The 17146-nt window shown below is 56.4% G+C and overlaps 3 protein-coding genes across 3 annotated transcripts; 2 read left to right on the forward strand and 1 right to left on the reverse strand.

The window, feature by feature from the left end:
* The first annotated feature begins 590 nt into the window (after positions 1 to 590).
* Positions 591 to 12437, forward strand: RAB5C (RAB5C, member RAS oncogene family). The gene is made up of 6 exons (XM_051794559.1): positions 591 to 733; positions 8427 to 8671; positions 9733 to 9884; positions 10174 to 10296; positions 10935 to 11028; positions 11418 to 12437. The coding sequence occupies exons 2-6, from the start codon at positions 8506 to 8508 to the stop codon at positions 11531 to 11533; spliced, it is 651 nt and encodes a 216-aa protein (XP_051650519.1). The 5' UTR covers positions 591 to 733; positions 8427 to 8505; the 3' UTR covers positions 11534 to 12437.
* A 1877-nt stretch (positions 12438 to 14314) lies between these two features.
* LOC127474109 (heat shock protein 30C-like) lies at positions 14315 to 15231 on the reverse strand. Its single transcript, XM_051794561.1, has one exon. The coding sequence runs from the start codon at positions 15045 to 15047 to the stop codon at positions 14463 to 14465; it is 585 nt and encodes a 194-aa protein (XP_051650521.1). The 5' UTR covers positions 15048 to 15231; the 3' UTR covers positions 14315 to 14462.
* Positions 15232 to 15912: 681 nt separating this feature from the next.
* On the forward strand, positions 15913 to 16812 carry LOC127474108 (heat shock protein 30C-like). The gene has a single exon (XM_051794560.1). It carries the CDS (start codon positions 16065 to 16067, stop codon positions 16659 to 16661), a length of 597 nt encoding a protein of 198 aa, XP_051650520.1. The 5' UTR covers positions 15913 to 16064; the 3' UTR covers positions 16662 to 16812.
* The last annotated feature ends 334 nt before the right edge of the window (positions 16813 to 17146 follow it).

Genomic DNA, 17146 nt, shown 5'->3' on the forward strand with positions numbered 1-17146 from the left:
CGGACACCGGGGGTCGGGATCGGGGGAGCCGGGACCGAGGAGACCCCGCCGGAGGTCCCCACCCGGAGTGACCCCGCCGGGGGGACCCTGCCCGGGGTGACCGTGCTCCCCGCCCCCGGGGCTCCCCGGGACGTCGCGCTCCGAACTCTTGCAGGGATTTTGATACGGTTTTATACTCTTCGCCCACGGGGCCTTTCTCACAGCCCAGCCGGGCCCGGGAGGGGCGGGCGGCGGGGTCTCGGGGGGGACCTGGAGGCTGAAATCCCTCGTGGATCCGGGAGATCCCCGGGAGGGTCTCCAGGGGTCACGGACGCTGCCGCCCCTCTGCCGCTGTAGTTCCCGTGGTTCTGCCTCGCCCCTCTCGCGTCCCGCGCCACATCGGGAAATAAAGGCTCTATTTTTCCAGCCCCGGCTCCGGTGAGTCTACGCCCTGCCCGGGGCCGCCCCGGGTCTCCCCCACGTCCGGTCCACCCGGACACCCTGGACTACAACTCCCAGCAACCCTCGCGGACGCGCAATGACGTCACGCCCTGCTAACGTGGGGGCGGTGCGCTCTAGAGGAGGAGGGGTCCCCGCGGGGCGGGGCCAGAATGATTGGCAGTTCCCGCCACCTGTAGATGCAGGGAGGGGGCGGAATAGGGTGGGCGGATCCGGAAGCGGAACGGGTAAAGGCGGAAGTGAGGGCCGGGGCCTGCGAGACGCACCGGCGGCGGCGGGAGCGGCGCTGCGGGCGGTGAGCGGGGCCGGGGCCGGGGCCGGGGCCGGGGCCGGGGCCGGGGCCGGGGCCGGGGCCGGGGCCGGGGCCGCTCGTTCTGCCCTGACGTGGTGGGGCCGGCGCAAAGTCTCTCCCCGGCATCTCGCCTGGCCGGGGGCGGCGGCTGGGCCCCGGCGCTCCGGGGGCCCCGCGGTGGGAGCGGAGCGGGGCCTGGTGGCGCCGCTGTGCCGAGCGGGGCGATGCCGTCGGGCTCCGTGAGCCGGGGCCGGACCGGGCGGGCGCCGCCGGGGCGGGGCGGGAGCTCGGGGCGGCCGCGATTCCCCCCCTCACCCGGTGCCGCCGAACCGGGCCCTGCGCGCCCTGCGAGGCGGGGGAGCGGCGCTGCCGCGGGGCACCGGTGTGCGGGGGCGGTACCGGGAACGGCCCGGCCCGGGGGACGGGCCCCGACTCGGGGCGAGCTCCCGGCGGCGCTGAAGGGTCTCGGGTCAGGCCCCTCCGCGCCGGCTGTGAGCAGGGAAGGCTCGCGGGGGGCAGCGGGAGCGGCACCTGCAGCCCGACCCCTGTGCCTACCTGGGAGCGGCGTCCCGGCTCCCGTCCCTCACAGCCGGGACTGGGAGTTCAAGGGAATCGGGGAAGGTGGGGTGCCTGCTGGGGCAGGAGTGTCGTGGGGGGATCATGTCTTGTTGTAGCTGTTCAGCCTCTGAGGTGGAAATAGAGACTCCAGGAACTAGTTCTCAGGGTTCCCAGGAACTGCTGGGATAGGGGATGTGACTTGATCTGCTGGAATTGGGCTCCAGTGGAGGCTGTCCTGGTCACTGCTGTGCCGAGCACAGCCCTGTGCCCCCCGAGGGCCCTGGTGGAAGGGAATGTGTGGTGCTGCAGGGCCCTGAGCAAGGCACACGGGCTGCAAGGACGTTCTGTGGCTTGTCTGGAGAGGAACCCTGGCCAAGGCCATCCCTGGATCACGGAATCACGACGGGAGAGGCTCCAGCACATGAGCTGGGAGCACAGCAGGAGGGCACCTGGGAGTGTGAGCAACAGGTTTGCGCTGCTAAATCCCAGGAAAGCTGCTCAAACGCTATTCCTGGTGATGCTCAAGGTGCTGACAGTTCCTGGGGCTGGGCAGGAGCCGTGAGTGGGGCTGTGGCCCTGCAGGGAGCCCAGCCCAGCTGCCCCCAGAGCTTTGGGTGCTGCCCTGAGAGCTCTGACCTTGGCTGTTCCTAAGCCTGTAAGGAAACCGGGGAGGAGAATATGCCCAGGGACTATTTTAAGTCTGGTGTGGAACAACTTGCAATCTACTATTCTTAGCTTTTTTTGTGTGGAGGGTCAGCACACTTGAGCTGCCCTGTTTACAGCGTGACATCAGTCCTGCACTGCGCTGGGCCGGGGCTCCTGAACTGGCTCTGAGCTTGGCTGGGGCCAAAAAGACAGACTCAGTCCATGTTGGCTTGACATGCCACACTGTCTGTGTGAGCTTCCTTGGAATATCCTGTTAAAATCCACTACTGCCTTGACTCTAAAAGTCTATTACATTTCCTTTTGGCTCACCAGGATAATAAGGTGAAAGAAATGTGGCTGCATAGGGTGAAGAACTCAGGACAGTGTCTGTAGGCAGCTGTTCCTGATGTGTTCTTGGAGTGAGGAGAGCAGGTAAAGCAGGAGTCTGGCTGGACCTGGGAGGTCAAGGACGGCAACACTTGGAGTCATAACTGGGTCTCAGTGCTGAAATTGCCTCAGACTCCTCTTGAGTCACAACAGTGTGCTGGAACTTCAGAGCAAAAGTCTGTTTCTGAAGTGACCTTCCCCTCTAAGATGCTCTGGTTGATTTAGGTGACGTTTGGTTTAAGGTTGTGCCAGGCAGTGTGAGTCCCTCGAGGCTCTGTAAGTAGGTGCTGATGCCCCTTCAGGTGAGAGAACAACCCAGGCAAGCTGAGATGGACTCATGGAGAAGGGTTTGAGTTACTGGAGAGCATGAGGGGAAGACTGGCTTGGCAGGGGATATGAATAGAGTAAAATAAAACACTGGTCTAGTTTTGCATGAACAGAGTTGAGTTAGGGTCCATTTGCTTTCATGTGAAACCAGTGATGGGTTGGGCAGTGCCTGAAAGGAACTGTGTGTGTGCTTGGCCAAACCTAGTAATTGTGATGAGATGTGGGATTATCTCCATCACAGCAAAGCTCTTCTGCACCTGGAGAGGGATCAGCTCTGGAGTTGCTCTAGGCCCTGCCAGTCACCAGCTCTGGGTCCAAACTCCCTCAGCTGCTGCCTCCTTAGTGGATGGTGGTCATGGCATCTCCCTGAACAGGGAGGGGGAAGGAATGCCAAGTGCTTTCAGACACAGGAAATGAAATGGGAACACTTCTAATGAAGTGGGTGTAGCCCAAAGTATTCCTGTCAGCAGACTTAAAAGAGGGTAGAATGTAGAAATGTTGGAGTCAGCTGTTTTCTTCCCTTGGGGTATGAAGTTTGCAGCCTCTTATGCAAGTCCTGAGAAGTCGTCAGAGTAACACTGAAAACACTCCAGACTCCGGCCAGGAACAGGGAGCCTTCCTGGCTGTGACAGTACTGGGGAGGGATAAAGCTTCATCTGAGTCCCAGAGGGAACACTGTCCTCCCCTGGAGCACAGGAATGAGCTGCCGGAGCAGTTCTACATAAACAGATAAGAAAACACTGGTTTTCATGTTTGCTTTGGTTTGGTAGAGCTCCAAATAAGGAGCTGCTTGAGGCAGGAGATCTTTGTGCCGTCTGGGAAAGATATTGTGAAGGTCACGGATTCCTTGCAGTGCAGGTGGCTGTCTGTTGCCTTGCACTGCTGATGTTGCCTTCTTGCTCACAGAATGGTGAGTGCTGTCCGAGGCACGTGTCGCTGGATGTCTGATCAAAGTGAAGCTGTGTCTGTTGAGGGCATCTGAGGAGGGGACAGTGTCAGGAGCAGGAGTTAAAGAACCTTGGCTGTGGAATTAAAACCTTGATGCTTTTGTTCCATTTGAGTAGGTCCAGGCTGCACCCATGAGTTGCTCCTCCAGCCTTGCTGTGCCCTGTGTTCTCTGGAACTGGACCAGCTTCTTGCAGTGCCAAGGATAACTGAAAGTGGGTGAGGGCTCCGAGAGGGAGCTGCTGTGGGACAGGGAACGTGGAGGCTTTGCTCCCTACAGCAAGAGAGCAGCTAATGTGAGGTGAAAGTGATGCACAGAAGGAAGATGATGCCTCTTCTACAGAAGTCTGTGCCGAAGGGATGGTAACAGCAGGGTGGTGGCCTTGAAATCTCTGAGGATAAAGTTGTTTTGGAAAATCTACTTTGAAAAACAGCCGGCTGCAGGGGCTGCTCTGCAGGCCACGGCTGTGCAGATGTCAGGAAACAGATGTGTGTATCAACAGCATGAGAAGGAGCTGGTGCTGCAGAAACAACTAGACTTGTTCAGGGCTGTAGCTACCAACAATGAGTAATTTAACTTTGGAATGGAAATCCCGTTTACCTGTAAACTAAGATGAGCGTGTCCATGTCTTCAGGAGTCTAGCATGTGGGACTGCACAGAGAAGTTGTTACACTGTCCTAAGTTAGTCACAACTGTAGAAGCGCTGCTGAAACTGCTGTCTGAACTGATTTGGGTCTGTGAGTCTGCACTTTGGGGCTGTAGTGCAGCTGCAGTGACCAGTTTCCCAGCTAGAGCAGTTACTGAACTCCAGGCTATGGCCTCGCTGATCAGAACACTGAGGGTTTGTTCTCTAGGGAGGGAATTGTGTGTTGTCTGTAGAAAGGTGAAGTATTAAAATTGATCAGACTTTATGGGACTGAGATCTGTAGGTCAGGTATGTTTCCCGGTTCATCTCTTCTGTAGCAGCTGAGTCTGTTCCTCCTTCCTTCGCAGCCTGGACTCTCCTGCACTCAGGCTCTGGAAATCTGTTCTTATTAATCATATTGATGAGTTGGAATATCAGGCTGACACTCCATGCTGTGCTAACCTGGACTAATGGGGTCCATGTGTGGTTCTGGTGGGACTCACATTGGTTGCTGGTCCTGCTCACAGAAGTTGCTCCTGACTCCACATCGTGCAGCCTGGGAGCGGGGCAGTGCAGCTCAGTTGCCTGTGCAGTGAGAGGTGAAGCAAAACCACTGGGTAACTTCAGGGCTTCCTTTGCCAAGGAATTCATGTAACGCTGTCAGCTATTTAACAAGATAAATACTTCACTGGGGCTTTTGTCTTGAGTATTTTGGTTCTAAGCCAACAAATCCATAGCGAAGCAGCTCCTTGCATAGCTGAGAGCAGCAGCAGTCCTTTGGGTAACTAGATTCTTCAGGATTTGGTTTCTAAATATCCTCAGCTTTCAGTCCTTGCTACTAGGTGAACACAGGGCAAAAATATTAGATTCTTTAACTTCTGACACCTTAAATGAGCAGCTTCCCTGTGGTGGGGTTTCCTGCAGAGATTAATGTGGGGATCTGACAGTAATTCCCCTGTGGAGATTGGGATTCCCATCCTTGACTGGTTTGTTTGAAAGGAGCTCTGGTGCTATCCCCCAGCATCCTGACAGCTCTGGAGAACTGCCTTGTGCTTGGACAGGCTGGGAATGCAGCAGTCCTGGCATGTGCTTTCTCATTTAGGGCACTCAGATTCTTGAATTTAATACTCCTATCCGTGTACAGGCCTCTCCAGCAAATCCTGGCAGGCAGGTGAGGTGTGGGAGGAGCACAAACTGCAGAGGGGATAGACCTGAAGCTCTCACTTGTGGGACAGCACCAGGCATTGAAACTTGTCTTTGATCTCAAAGCAAACGAGACTGTTTTAAGAGTTTACAATAAAAAGTTGGTGCTTTTACTGTGGGATCTAGAGCTCCTGCACACGCTTCAGTGAGCAGGAGGTGGGTAGGGCAGGTAAGCAAACCAGCACAAGCCTTTTTGTGGGTCTTGTGACCTTCCAAGTGCTGGGTTTTGCTAGTTACAAGAAACTAGTAGGAAAAGTAATGCCTGTTAATCTTGATGACATGAGTACCCCACCATGCCCTTCCTTCTCATGGTCTCAACTGCTTGAATTAGCACTGCAAGCTGGGACTTCAGCTGCTTTCCCTCGTCTGCTCAGTATCACTGTGGTTATTTTGGTCTGCCTGACCCACGGCTCGAGTGTCAGGGTTCCTGTGGGGAGCAGGGAGGGGTGCATGCCCAATTCTCTGCTGGAAGAGGGGGAATGAACAGCCCTTCCCAGCATCAGAAATGGCTTCGTACAGCAGGAAGCCCTCCCTGTTTCTCAAGCCAATGTCCACTGGTGGGTGTGGGCTGACCTAGCCCAGGTCCAGGCTGTGTAATTCAGCTGTTCCCTCTGCAGAGCCAAGTTCTGTCTGACAGGAATCCTCGAAGACATTGGCAGAAAGTGCCAAAGTGCCCATCCTGCCATGGAGCATGCTTGCTGTCTGAGGCTTTGGTGGGCACTTCCTTCAGTTATTTGGTTCTTTCTGTGACCAGCTCACCTCATTCTGTTGGAGTTCATGTAGCACAAACAGACGGCAAAATGCATCGAGATCTGTGAAATATAGGTCAGGCTAAGACTTGAGGATGTCAACAGGCTCATTTCCTTGTTTTGCTCTGGGAATCACCCGTATCAGATTTCAGGAGGCCATAACTCAGAGACATGATTCACACAGCATTGAGTGTGCAGAACGTTGGTCTGAAGCAGCGGCAGAGCTGGTGGACTGCCTGGGAACAAATACAAGGTTAAACAAGGCAAAGCTGTTCCCTTGCAAGCTCTGGTTAGAGGGGAAGCTCTAAAAGGTGGAAGCTTCTTCAGGCCCTATAGATGCAGAGCTGCTGGTGAGCTTCTCAGACCTCATGGTGACCAAGCTGCTTCTGGCCAGAGCTGCAAATGCTGTTCCCTCACTGCCCAGCAAAGCCAGTTGCTGATTTGCTTCCTATCAAGCTTTCTCATCCTGTCAGTGTTTGTCCTTCCTTGGAAGAGGGAGGGGGGTCCTGACAGTGCAATTTTTTTGCTGATCCAAGACTGGACGGGCCACTCAGAGCAACAGCTTCACAGCTCTGGCTCCTGAAACATCTCATGGCACTTGGAAGTTACTCCTTGGGGTTTCTGTCCTACCTGCCAACTCCTGTGACCGGTACCAGCTTAACAGCAGGTGTGTGACTGCCTCCTGGTCAGAGCAGTTTGAGGTGGAATGTCTTTAGGTCAGAGCACGCTCAAGTGCTTTGTGTTTCAAAGCTGCTGAGGTTCTCCAGCTACTGGTGCTCATGGACTGTCCCTCCAGAGGAGCTCTGAAATGGCTGGAGGTTCCCTATCAAACTGTGGGATTGTTTAAACTCGAGGCATGGTTAAAGTAGCCTCAAGCAATCACAGCTGGACAGGTATTGCCCTGGAAAGCAGCTGTTTGAAACTCTCCTCTGTGCTGAGCAGGCCTGAGTGTCCTGTTCAGAGGACACTCTGCTCCAGTTCAACCTGCTTTAAACTTCTTATTCATGGAAATCTGATATTTGCTGGGTAAATGCAGGATGTGCCCAGAGTTTCTTCATGGATACTCCCAGAACAAGGAGAAATTTGCTTTTGGGGCATTTTCTTGCAGTTGTCTCTCAGCAAGCAGCCTGGGTTAGGAGAGTAGAGTGGAAAGTGGTGATCCAGAGCGGATGTGATCAGCTGTAGCATTTATCATCCACGGGAAGTGGGAGTCGTGATGGGTACAGGAAGTACGCCTAAATCCGTAACTGTGCACTTGGAAAGCATTCCTGTTCTCTGCAGGCAGCAGAACTCAGTGGTTAGGGAGGCCCTGGGACTCACTCGTGGGTGCAAACCAGCTTGTCCTGCTGTTCCTGCCATGGCTCTGTGCCTCTGCACCACTCCAGAGGCTGGAGCTGGGGAGTGGATGGCAGTGCCAATCCCAGGGGATGCTGCCTGTTTGTGCTGGATTTGAACAGTTCTTGTGAAGAATGTGGCCAGTAGCCTGACGACCTGGAATGCTGTGGGATGAGGGCGTTGAGGCAGTGGGATGGGTGTGGGAAGCATTAGGTGCTGCCTGTTTGGATTAGGTTGGGTGGTGATTCCTGGTGTGGGGAGGGGCTGCTGACAGCCTCTGAGGGGACAGTCCCTGCTGCCAGGTGCCCTCCCTCCCTGTGCAGACCCACCTGCCTGGCTCCAGGGCTGTCCTCAGGCCTGCTGGGAGGTGCAGAATGTTGTGGTGCAAGTGCCGTGGGCCGAACAGACAACTCTAGAAACTCCCTTTGTTCAAATGCCTTGTGACCTGTGGAACTGCCTCCTGCCAGAGTGACACTGGGATGGTTCTGTATGGCATTGATAGTCTGAAGTTGCTTCCTTGTGAACTCAAGAGGGGAGGAAGGAACTAAAGGTCAACCTCAGTTACCTCCATGAACTAATTGTTGTTTGAATAGACGAAGCTCTAATAACACCCATTGTGTGCTGGCTGCTCCTTACCCAGCAAGGTGTGTGTAACATCCACATGTGGTGGAAGTGCTGGAGGGCCCAGTGGTGGGGAGGAGAGCTTGTGTTACCTCTCTGGGGATGCTCAGCAGGCTGAGATCCTGCTGCAGGAGCTGCTGCCTGGCAGGAACTGCCCTGTGGTGCTTGCAGCTGATAACTTTCCATCATGGGAAGGAGCCACCACTGGCTTGTGTTGATGGTGGCTGCAGATCAAACCACCCTCTAGAACTGGTACAGCTGGTCCCTGAGCATGTCACTAACTCTGACCTCCTCTTCCAGTTGCAACCTGCCTCCAGGTGGATCCCAGTGCAGAACCTGCAGCATCCTTAACTCTCAGCACTCCTGCACTTAAGCCACAATGGCAGGTCGAGGTGGGGCTGCCCGACCGAATGGACCAGCTGCTGGGAACAAAATCTGCCAGTTTAAACTTGTTCTCTTGGGCGAGTCGGCGGTGGGGAAGTCCAGCCTGGTCCTGCGCTTCGTGAAGGGGCAGTTCCACGAGTACCAGGAGAGCACGATCGGAGGTGAGTGCCAGCTCCACATGCCTGTGGCTGGGAGGTGCTGACCTTGCTGGGGCAGGCTGGGGTGTCAGAAGCAAGAGTGACTATTTCAGTCTGGTCTGGGATTTTTTGCTATAAATAGAACCAAACAGTTAATGCTTTAACTCTTGGTTTGCAGTTTGTTGGTATGAGGTTCAGCACAGCACAGAATAATGCTATGGCAACCTTGCACTCTGCCTCTGAGGCTTTGCTTCCAGTGCCTCAATTCCTGCTTCTAATTAGAACCAAGACCTTCAGTTTGGTTTATAGCCCTTAATTATCTTTTCAGACCGTGACCTGGGATTTCGGGGCTCTTTGTAGCATGATACTGTTAACTACTTCCACAGTGCTTTCAGGTCTAGTAGTTCTTTAGCTTGAAATCATTAGCACAGTGTCACCAATCAAAGGCTGGTTGGCGCCTGGGTCTGTGAGCAGCAATACTGGGAGGGGTGTCCTGAGGAAAGGCTTGAGTTTTCCCTCTATGACCCATGCAGGGAGTAAGCACAGCTCTGAGTGTGGCTTATGGGTAAGCAGGGCTTAATGCTCCACTGTGGAGGGTTGTGTGGATGCTGCTGCTCTGCCTCAGTCTGTATCCGAGGCCGGTGCATTTGCCCTGGGTGTAACGCCTGGTGTTAGATTTGCTGGAACAAGAAAACAACCATTTGCTAAACTGGGGGAGTGTGGTGTAACTGGGCTGAGTTTGGTGCTGTCACTGGTGCTCCCCAGCTCTGATCGTGGTGATGCCACAGCCGGGCTGTGTGATCCCTGTGAGGGGCTGCTGGGAGGGTCTGGCCCTGTGGCTGCTCCGGGGGCTGGCTGCTGTCTGGGCTCTCCGGGCCACCTTCCTGTCACTGTGTGGGGGCCCTTGGGTTCCTGTGAGCAGGAAGTGTCACACAGCAGAGCTACAGCTGCCACAGTGAGTGGCACTGGCCTCTCCAGGGCTCTGCTCGCTCCCACGCAGCAGCAGAGCTGCTCTGAGCTCCCAGCGCTGGCTCTGGGGCCTGTCCTGCTGGAGCTGAGGCAAAAGCCTCCACCTTCTCTTGCAGCTGCCTTCCTAACACAGACAGTGTGTCTGGATGACACAACGGTGAAGTTTGAGATCTGGGACACGGCAGGGCAGGAGCGGTACCACAGCCTGGCCCCCATGTACTACCGGGGGGCCCAGGCAGCCATCGTGGTCTACGACATCACAAACACAGTGAGTGTGGGCAGGGCTGGGGGCCTGGGCTGGGGGGAGGCTCCTGGAGCTCTGGGAGTGTTTGAGCCAGAGCCCTGCAGGTTCCTGCCTGCAGGTGCTGAGTTCTTGAAAACTGCTCATGGCCTCTTCCTCAGCTCTGGCCAAGGCTGTGTGAGCTGATAAAGGATCCTGCTGCCAAGTGCTGCAGAGGCAGAACACTTCTCACAGGAAAGCCTTGTTCTAATCATATCTGCCCTGTGGATTCCTACATGGCTGCCCTTCCTGACTGCTGCCTCCTGTTTGCTTCCAGGACACATTTGTACGAGCCAAGAATTGGGTGAAAGAGTTGCAGAGGCAGGCTAGCCCCAATATTGTAATTGCACTAGCAGGAAACAAGGCAGACCTTGCTACCAAGAGAGCTGTGGACTTCCAGGTGAGTGGGAATCCAGAGCACTTGTTACCTGAGTAGGTCACAAAAGCAGCTTTTTGCTTAAGTAGGGGAGATGTTGGCTCTGTGTGAAATGCTTTGAGGGAGAGCGGAGGTGAAGATTTGTGCTCAGGACCCCAGGATGCCCCTGAGTGGGGGCTGTGCCCTGCCCTTCCCACACTTCTGTCACAGCACGTGTGGCTCTGGCTGGTGACAGTTCTGGTGAATGTGGAGGAGGAGGTAGCCCACAGAGCACAAGCTCCTGTCCTTGGTGTCCTTTGCTGTGTTCTCTGCTCTTCACAGCTCTTACCTCGTCTAAGCCATGTGTTCAGGAGAGGTTCTTCCCAGCCCTCTTACAGGATTGCTTGTGCCCTTGCAGTGGGTGACATCCTCCCAGCTGAGCGAACACCAGGCACTGTGTCTGCATGTGGCTCAGTCAGGCTGTGCCCCAGCTTGGCTGTGCAGGGCTGCCAGCAGAATCTGTCCCTGAACTGTCCTGGCCAGACAGGGACTGGGGTGGCAGTCTCTGGCCTGGGGTGGGACAGTGTTAATCTGGCTGTTAGTTTGCTGACAACTGAAGTGCATGAAGCCTGCTTGGGTTTCCTGGCAGGGTGCCTTTAGCACTCTGATGTGATTGTTTGTAGGATGCACAGACGTATGCAGATGACAACAGCTTGCTGTTCATGGAGACGTCGGCAAAGACAGCAATGAATGTGAATGAAATCTTCATGGCAATAGGTAATGGCCTGTGTGCAGGGCTGGGGTAGCTCTGAGTGCCAGCAGTGCAGCTCAGGGGGGGGTCCTGTGTCACCCAGGGGCTGGTGCCTCTTACTGGGGAAGATGTCCAGTTTACCACACTGGTGTCACTCTCTGAGTGTGTGGAGTCTTTGCCTTGCAAAACTGGGTCTCTCTCTGGTCTGGGCTGGTGAGAGAGGAGGGAGCAGAGCTGATGCCAGCCAGAATCAGGAGTGTGCTGGTTTGCCGTGCAGTGCTGCTGGCAGTGTCGTGTCCCAGACTCCTTTGGAGGTGGGGACTTGGGATGGAACAGGCAGAGCCCAGCCTGGGAGGTGCAGTGGGAGGCGGTTGGCCTCTGTAGAGGACCCTACTAATGTCCTGCTTCCTTCTAGCCAAGAAACTGCCAAAAAATGAACCCCAGAATGCTCCTGGTGGCCCAGGCAGGAATCGGGTGGTGGACCTTCAGGAGAGCAGCCAGCCGAGCAGGAGCCAGTGCTGCAGCAACTGAGCAGCTGCTCCGGCCCGCGAGCCCTCAGAGGACGTGACTGGAACCCACGCTAACGATCGCACTTACCGTAGGGCGGCCGCTGCCGGCGCCGCTGTGATTCTCCATCCCTTTCTGATCATAGGCTGGAGGGAGTTCTTCCACCTGCACCTTTCTGTACAAATACTAATTCAATTCTAAGTCTTAAGTCACTTTTTTAATATATGAACTTCTGCTCTTCCCTCTTCCTGGTGGTGGTGGATGCAGGACCCGGTGTCTGCCCAGCCAGCGCGGCCGTCCCGCGGGTGAGGCCAGCAGCACCCAGGTCCCACAGCACTGTAGTTCACTATGGGAAACAAAGGGATATTGGGACACGTGTTTAAAGTTCCCTGTCTGTAAGAGCTGAGGCTGATCCCGTACGATGTGCCCAGAACAACCACTAAACTGTAGCATTAGAGACAAACTCCGGCTCTTGGGCCACTTATTGACCAAATCAGTGATGAGTATTCGGGGTGGGGCAGAGGGAAGCAAAACTGGTTTCTTCTGTATTTTGTATTGTATGTTTCTCCATGTAACCAATCAGTATCTTGTCAATATAGTACATCCAACGAGCTGCCTGTTGTCTTTCTTTGTGTTGGACTCCAGCATGCCAACTCTTCTTTTCTCTCTGTTCTGTCGTAATGCACTAATCCTGTTGCAATTTTTGCAAAAGATCTTGTATAGAAAATTGTCCTTTTCTTGATGGTTGTGATGCCACTAATGTTGTTAACCCTGCTCTGGTGGGAATACACAAGGTTTACTGATGTACAGAGGTGGGGTGGGGGAAACCTCGGGTAACCTGTCAGTGGGAACGACGTGTATTGCAAAAGCCTGTAATTCCACAAAGAATGAAGGGAGGTATTAAATGGCTTCTGTTGCCAGACTCTAACTGATGTTGGCTGCTGCCTAGTGCCTAATGCAGTGTCTTATGCATCCTGGTATTTAAGAGGAACTGTCAACTTAGTCTTCACCACAAACTTCAGTTTTGTGTGATTAAAACAAAATTTTTATAAACCTACCATAACAACAATGTTCATGTTTCTTAATGCAGCAGGGACTGGACCTGAGCACAACAGTTCTGCTGGAGGCTGAGGTGTGCTGGGCTGCTCCTGGTATGTCCCACATCTTGATAGGGAAATGGGGACTTTCCTTCCTGGGGAGGGAGAAATGGAGCTCCTGAGCTGGGGCTGTGCTGCTGCTCCTGCTCACAGTGATGCTGCTGGTGTTCACTCAGCCTCAGTGTGCTCAAGGAAGCTTAAGGCAAATAGTGGGAATTATTCCTTGCCTAATACTTCTGGGGAAATTCTGCAGTGCAAGTTGTGAAGAGGTAGGGGGAGCAGTGTGTGGAGAAGCTCAGCTGCATGGTGGGACAGGCTTGGGAATGCTGCTCCAGAATTAATGAACACAATGCCTCTGTCCCTGGAGTGTTATGGCCTTGGAAGATGCTGCTCTGCTGTTGCTGCTGCATGGACTGTGAGACCCTGACACCCACTGACCTGGAGTCAATATGGAAGATGGAGCAGCCCCCTGCAGCTCCACCCCTACCACGTGTGCTGCACCATTCCTGCTGGGAGAGGCTGAGGATGGAGATGTGCTGCACCTGGAACCTGCTGCCCCTCCCTTTCTCAGCTGTGGGGTTGCTGCTGCTCAGCTGCAGGAGAGCTGTGAATAGAGTTGTGTGAACAGCCCTGGCTCATGTGGGCTTCATCCTCTATCCAAGGTCTCGGTGCCTCTTCCTCATGCTGCATTTCTTTAAAATCCTGGAAGCAGGAAGGGTTTGGAATGACTTGGTGACTGAGGGACTCATGCTGGAGTCTGGCTGCCTGCAGGATGGGGGCTCTGGTGGCCCCCCCAGTGGGGTTCACTCACCTGGTGCTGCTTGTGCCTGGGCTGCTCAGCTGCTGGAGGAGCTCACAAACTCTGGGGGATCCCTGAGCTCTTGGTGCTTACAGATTGAGGGGGGACTAATGCTACTGGTTTCCCCAGGCAGCCACAGTTGGACCTGTAGGAGAATGGCTTTCCTGATCCCACTTGGAACAATCCTACAGACACTGCAGTGCTGTTGCCATCTGCTGGCTCCTCTTCCTGGCTCCTTCCAGGACTTGGGGTCTAGTCTCTGTGAAGATGCTGGCAGTGCCCTAAGGAGGGTCTCACTGCTGCAGGAGCAGGGGCTCAGTACTGGGGCTGGGGACCCACTGCTGTTCCTGGTGTGTCTCTGGAATGGGCTGTCTGTTGTGGGAGCAGCTTTAGCATAAACAGGTGTGCCTGCCCCACATACCTGCTGCCTGCCCGGGCCTGAGCGCAGGCGTTTGTGGTGCTTACTCACACTGCCTGGGGTTGGGCTTTTCCCTCCCTGCTGCTCAGAGCTCAGGGGGCCTCCAGCAGCCCCTCACCAAGCTGTGGGGGGAAAGTGTGGGTACAATAGCTGTACCCACACCCAGCTGGGCCATCCAGGGTGGTTCTCTCACCATTCTGTGGCACTGGCCAGGGCTGGGGAGCTGGAGTGGATGCTGACAGCAGTGTAAGGAAGGGGTGAGTGTGGTACAGGTGAGTGGGGCTGCCTCTGTGCCTGGGACCTTCCTGCCTACCCCTCTCCCCAAGCAGCCCAGAGCTCCCAGATCCCTTCCCTCCCTCTGGGGCTGCTGTCGACCCCGTTTTGTGCTGCCCTGAGAAGCGAGACGTTTTTCCCTCTCTGTGCATACAGCTCCAGAGGCAAGAGCAGGGCGCAGCCTCCCCGTCAATCAACACCCAGAGAGTACATGAAGGTTCTATGCAAAAGTATTTTTATTGGATACAAAAACATTCCAGTATAGTGAAAAAAATGACATCACTGCTGATGGAGCTTGTCTGGGCTTAAACCCAAGACTTGCTCCTGTCTGCTCCGGTCCTGCCGTGGCCATGGGGTCCCATCCAGTTACACCTGGGCTTTGCTTGCAGCTCCGTCCTCAGAGGCTGGTCCAGGCTGTGGGGCTGCAGGGCTGACCTGGATGGGCACATTCCTCTCCGGAGCAGCCGGCAGGGCCAGCTTGGGGGCCTCGATGCGGAGCTGCCCGTCCTTTGACAGGGAGCAGGTCAGCGCCTCGGCGTCCACCTCCTCAGGCACGTCCCACTCCCGCTTCAGCACCTCGTACTTGTAGGAGAAGGAGCCCTTCTCGTCGACGTTCTGCGTCTCCTTCTGCCCCACCAGCACCACCTTCCTGCCCACCACCTTCACCGACAGCTGCTCGGGAGCGAAGTTCTTCACGTCCTGGCAGACGGAGAAGCCGTCCCCGGAGCACTGGGCCAGGGTCGTGCTGGTGCTCGGGGCGCGCTCCGCTGCGATGGCTCCGTGGTTGCTCAGAAGCTGCTCGAAGCTGCTCATGAACTCCCGAGCTTTCTCCATCTCCTGCTGCAGCTCAGTGAAGATGGTCTCTGCGTGTGGCCAGAGGGTCCTCACCGTGCCCAGACGGCTGGCCAGGGAGCTGGAGGCGAATGGTGCGAGGTGCATCCGGCAAAGCATCGCTGCTGCTGCTGTTGCTGCTGTTGCTGCTGCTTCTTTCCCCTCTCCAGTGGGCTGGAAGCGTTCTGCCCCGCTGCTGCCGGCGGAGCCTTTTATTCCCGTCCGCTGGAGGCGTGGCCTCGTCCCGAAAATTACGTCACCTTCGGGAGAAGAGCTCAGCTCTTTCCAGCCCGTTCCAGCTCATTCTTGTTACTCACCCGTGAGGAGAGGCGCTGCTGACGTCGTGCCCGGCATACCTTCGCCCTGACTCTTGCACCTCTGCTCTCCTGGCTTATAATTAGCAGCATCACCTCAGCCTCTGTGTGGGATGCCTGAGCCACCCCTGCCAAAAATCTGTGCCCTTTCCATTTCCCAGGCAGGGAGCAGGGCCGGGCTTGTTTCCTCCCACCCTTACCTGGGGCCCATTTCCCCCATCTGCAGCCAGGAGAGCCCCTCTGCCCCCTTCCCTGTTTGCAGGACCCTCAGTGCTCAGGGAGGTCCCCCCAGGTGAGACCAGGAGCCAGGGTGCACAGTGGGGTGCTGAGGGGTTGTGACAGGACAGGACGGGGGGTCCCAGAAAGTGTGAGAGATGTCTGGCAGAGGGTGACAAGGGACACGTTGTTTTAGAGGTGGGATTGTCCCTGTACTGGCCAAAGGGATGTGCTCCTGGCACTGCAAAGCCTGGCCCCACCAAGCCCCCAGCATGGGGGCCAGGGAAGGGCTCTGGGGGCCGGGGGGTGCTGCTGCATCACGGTGGCTCTGCAGAAACCCGAGCTCCCAGTGGTGATTGCAGCTCCCTATTTGCGGCGTGTGACTCGTCCCCAGAAACAGGCACAGCTATTTTGGCTGGTGGATAATCAGCCTCTCAAAAATAGGCGATGGCTCCAGGAGGGTGCGTGGGAGAGAGCGTTCTAGAAGGGGCACACCCCTGGGCAGGGGAGCATAAAACCCGCTGCTCCCTGGCCCCAACCCAGCACCGCTACAGCCGCTGCACCGAGCAGAGACACAGCACAGCCGGAGCGTTTGCCGGGAGCAGAGATGCTTTGCCGCCTGCACTTCATGCCGCCCATGTCCAGCTCGCTGTTCCCGTGGCTGGGACCCGTCCGCACCCTCTGGCCTCATCCAGGCACCCTCTTCGCCGAGCTGGAGCGGGAGATGCGGCTGGAGATGGAAAGGGCTCGGGAGTTCATGAGCAGCGTCGAGCAGTACCTGAGCACTGGGAGCAGCCCCGGGCGGGTCGGCATCGCCCCGAGCACCAGCGCAGCCCTGACCCAGGGCTCCGGGGACGGCTTCTCCGTCTGCCAGGACGTGAAGGACTTTGCGCCCGAGCAGCTGTCGGTGAAGGTGGTGGGCAGGAAGGTGGTGCTGGTGGGGCAGAAGGAGACGCAGAGCACGGATGAGAAGGGCTCCTTCTCCTACAAGTACGAGGTGCTGAAGCGGGAGTGGGACGTGCCTGAGGAGGTGGACGCCGAGGCGCTGACCTGCTCCCTGTCGAAGGACGGGCAGCTCCGCATCGAGGCCCCCAAGCTGGCCCTGCCGGCTGCTCCGGAGAGGAATGTGCCCATCCAGATGGGGCCGGCGGTGGCACAGGTAGCAGCCAGCGCTGATGATGGAGCTGAACGGGCCAAGGCGTGATGGGGAGCAGCAGGGGCCGGGCTGAGCCTGGCAGATGGGGCAGCTACTGGCCACAGAGCGGGACCGTGCTGGGACTGCGCGATGGCCCAGGGGGTGGTGTCTGCCCAGAACATGCAGCTTTTTTATATGTAATAAATATTCCTGACTTTTATTTGCGTGATTTCTGTGTTTCTGGTCGTGCCCAGCCCTGTGCTTTGCAATGCTCCTACTTCTACCCACGCAGTGGGATGGCAGGGTGGGAAGTGGGGCTGTGCTGGCACAGGGCATGTCCCTGGCACCTCTCCCCAGCCCTGCCCTGGCAGAGGAGGTTGGGCAAGGGGCTTCCAGCCCGTGCGCAGTGCTGAGAATCCCCGGCAGGTCCTGAGCATCCCCCTGGGCAGCCTTCGGACACCCGACCCGCGTCTTCGGGAACACTCTCGTGCGGTGCCTGCTGGGCCACGTGCCGAGCTGTGCCCGCACCCCCCGGGCCGCCCCCCGTTGCTGGC

The sequence above is a fragment of the Manacus candei genome, unplaced genomic scaffold (genome assembly GCF_025592945.1).
Source record: "Manacus candei isolate 608988 ecotype Guabito, Panama unplaced genomic scaffold, ASM2559294v1 h1tg000040l, whole genome shotgun sequence".
In the NCBI taxonomy this organism is placed as follows: domain Eukaryota; kingdom Metazoa; phylum Chordata; class Aves; order Passeriformes; family Pipridae; genus Manacus; species Manacus candei.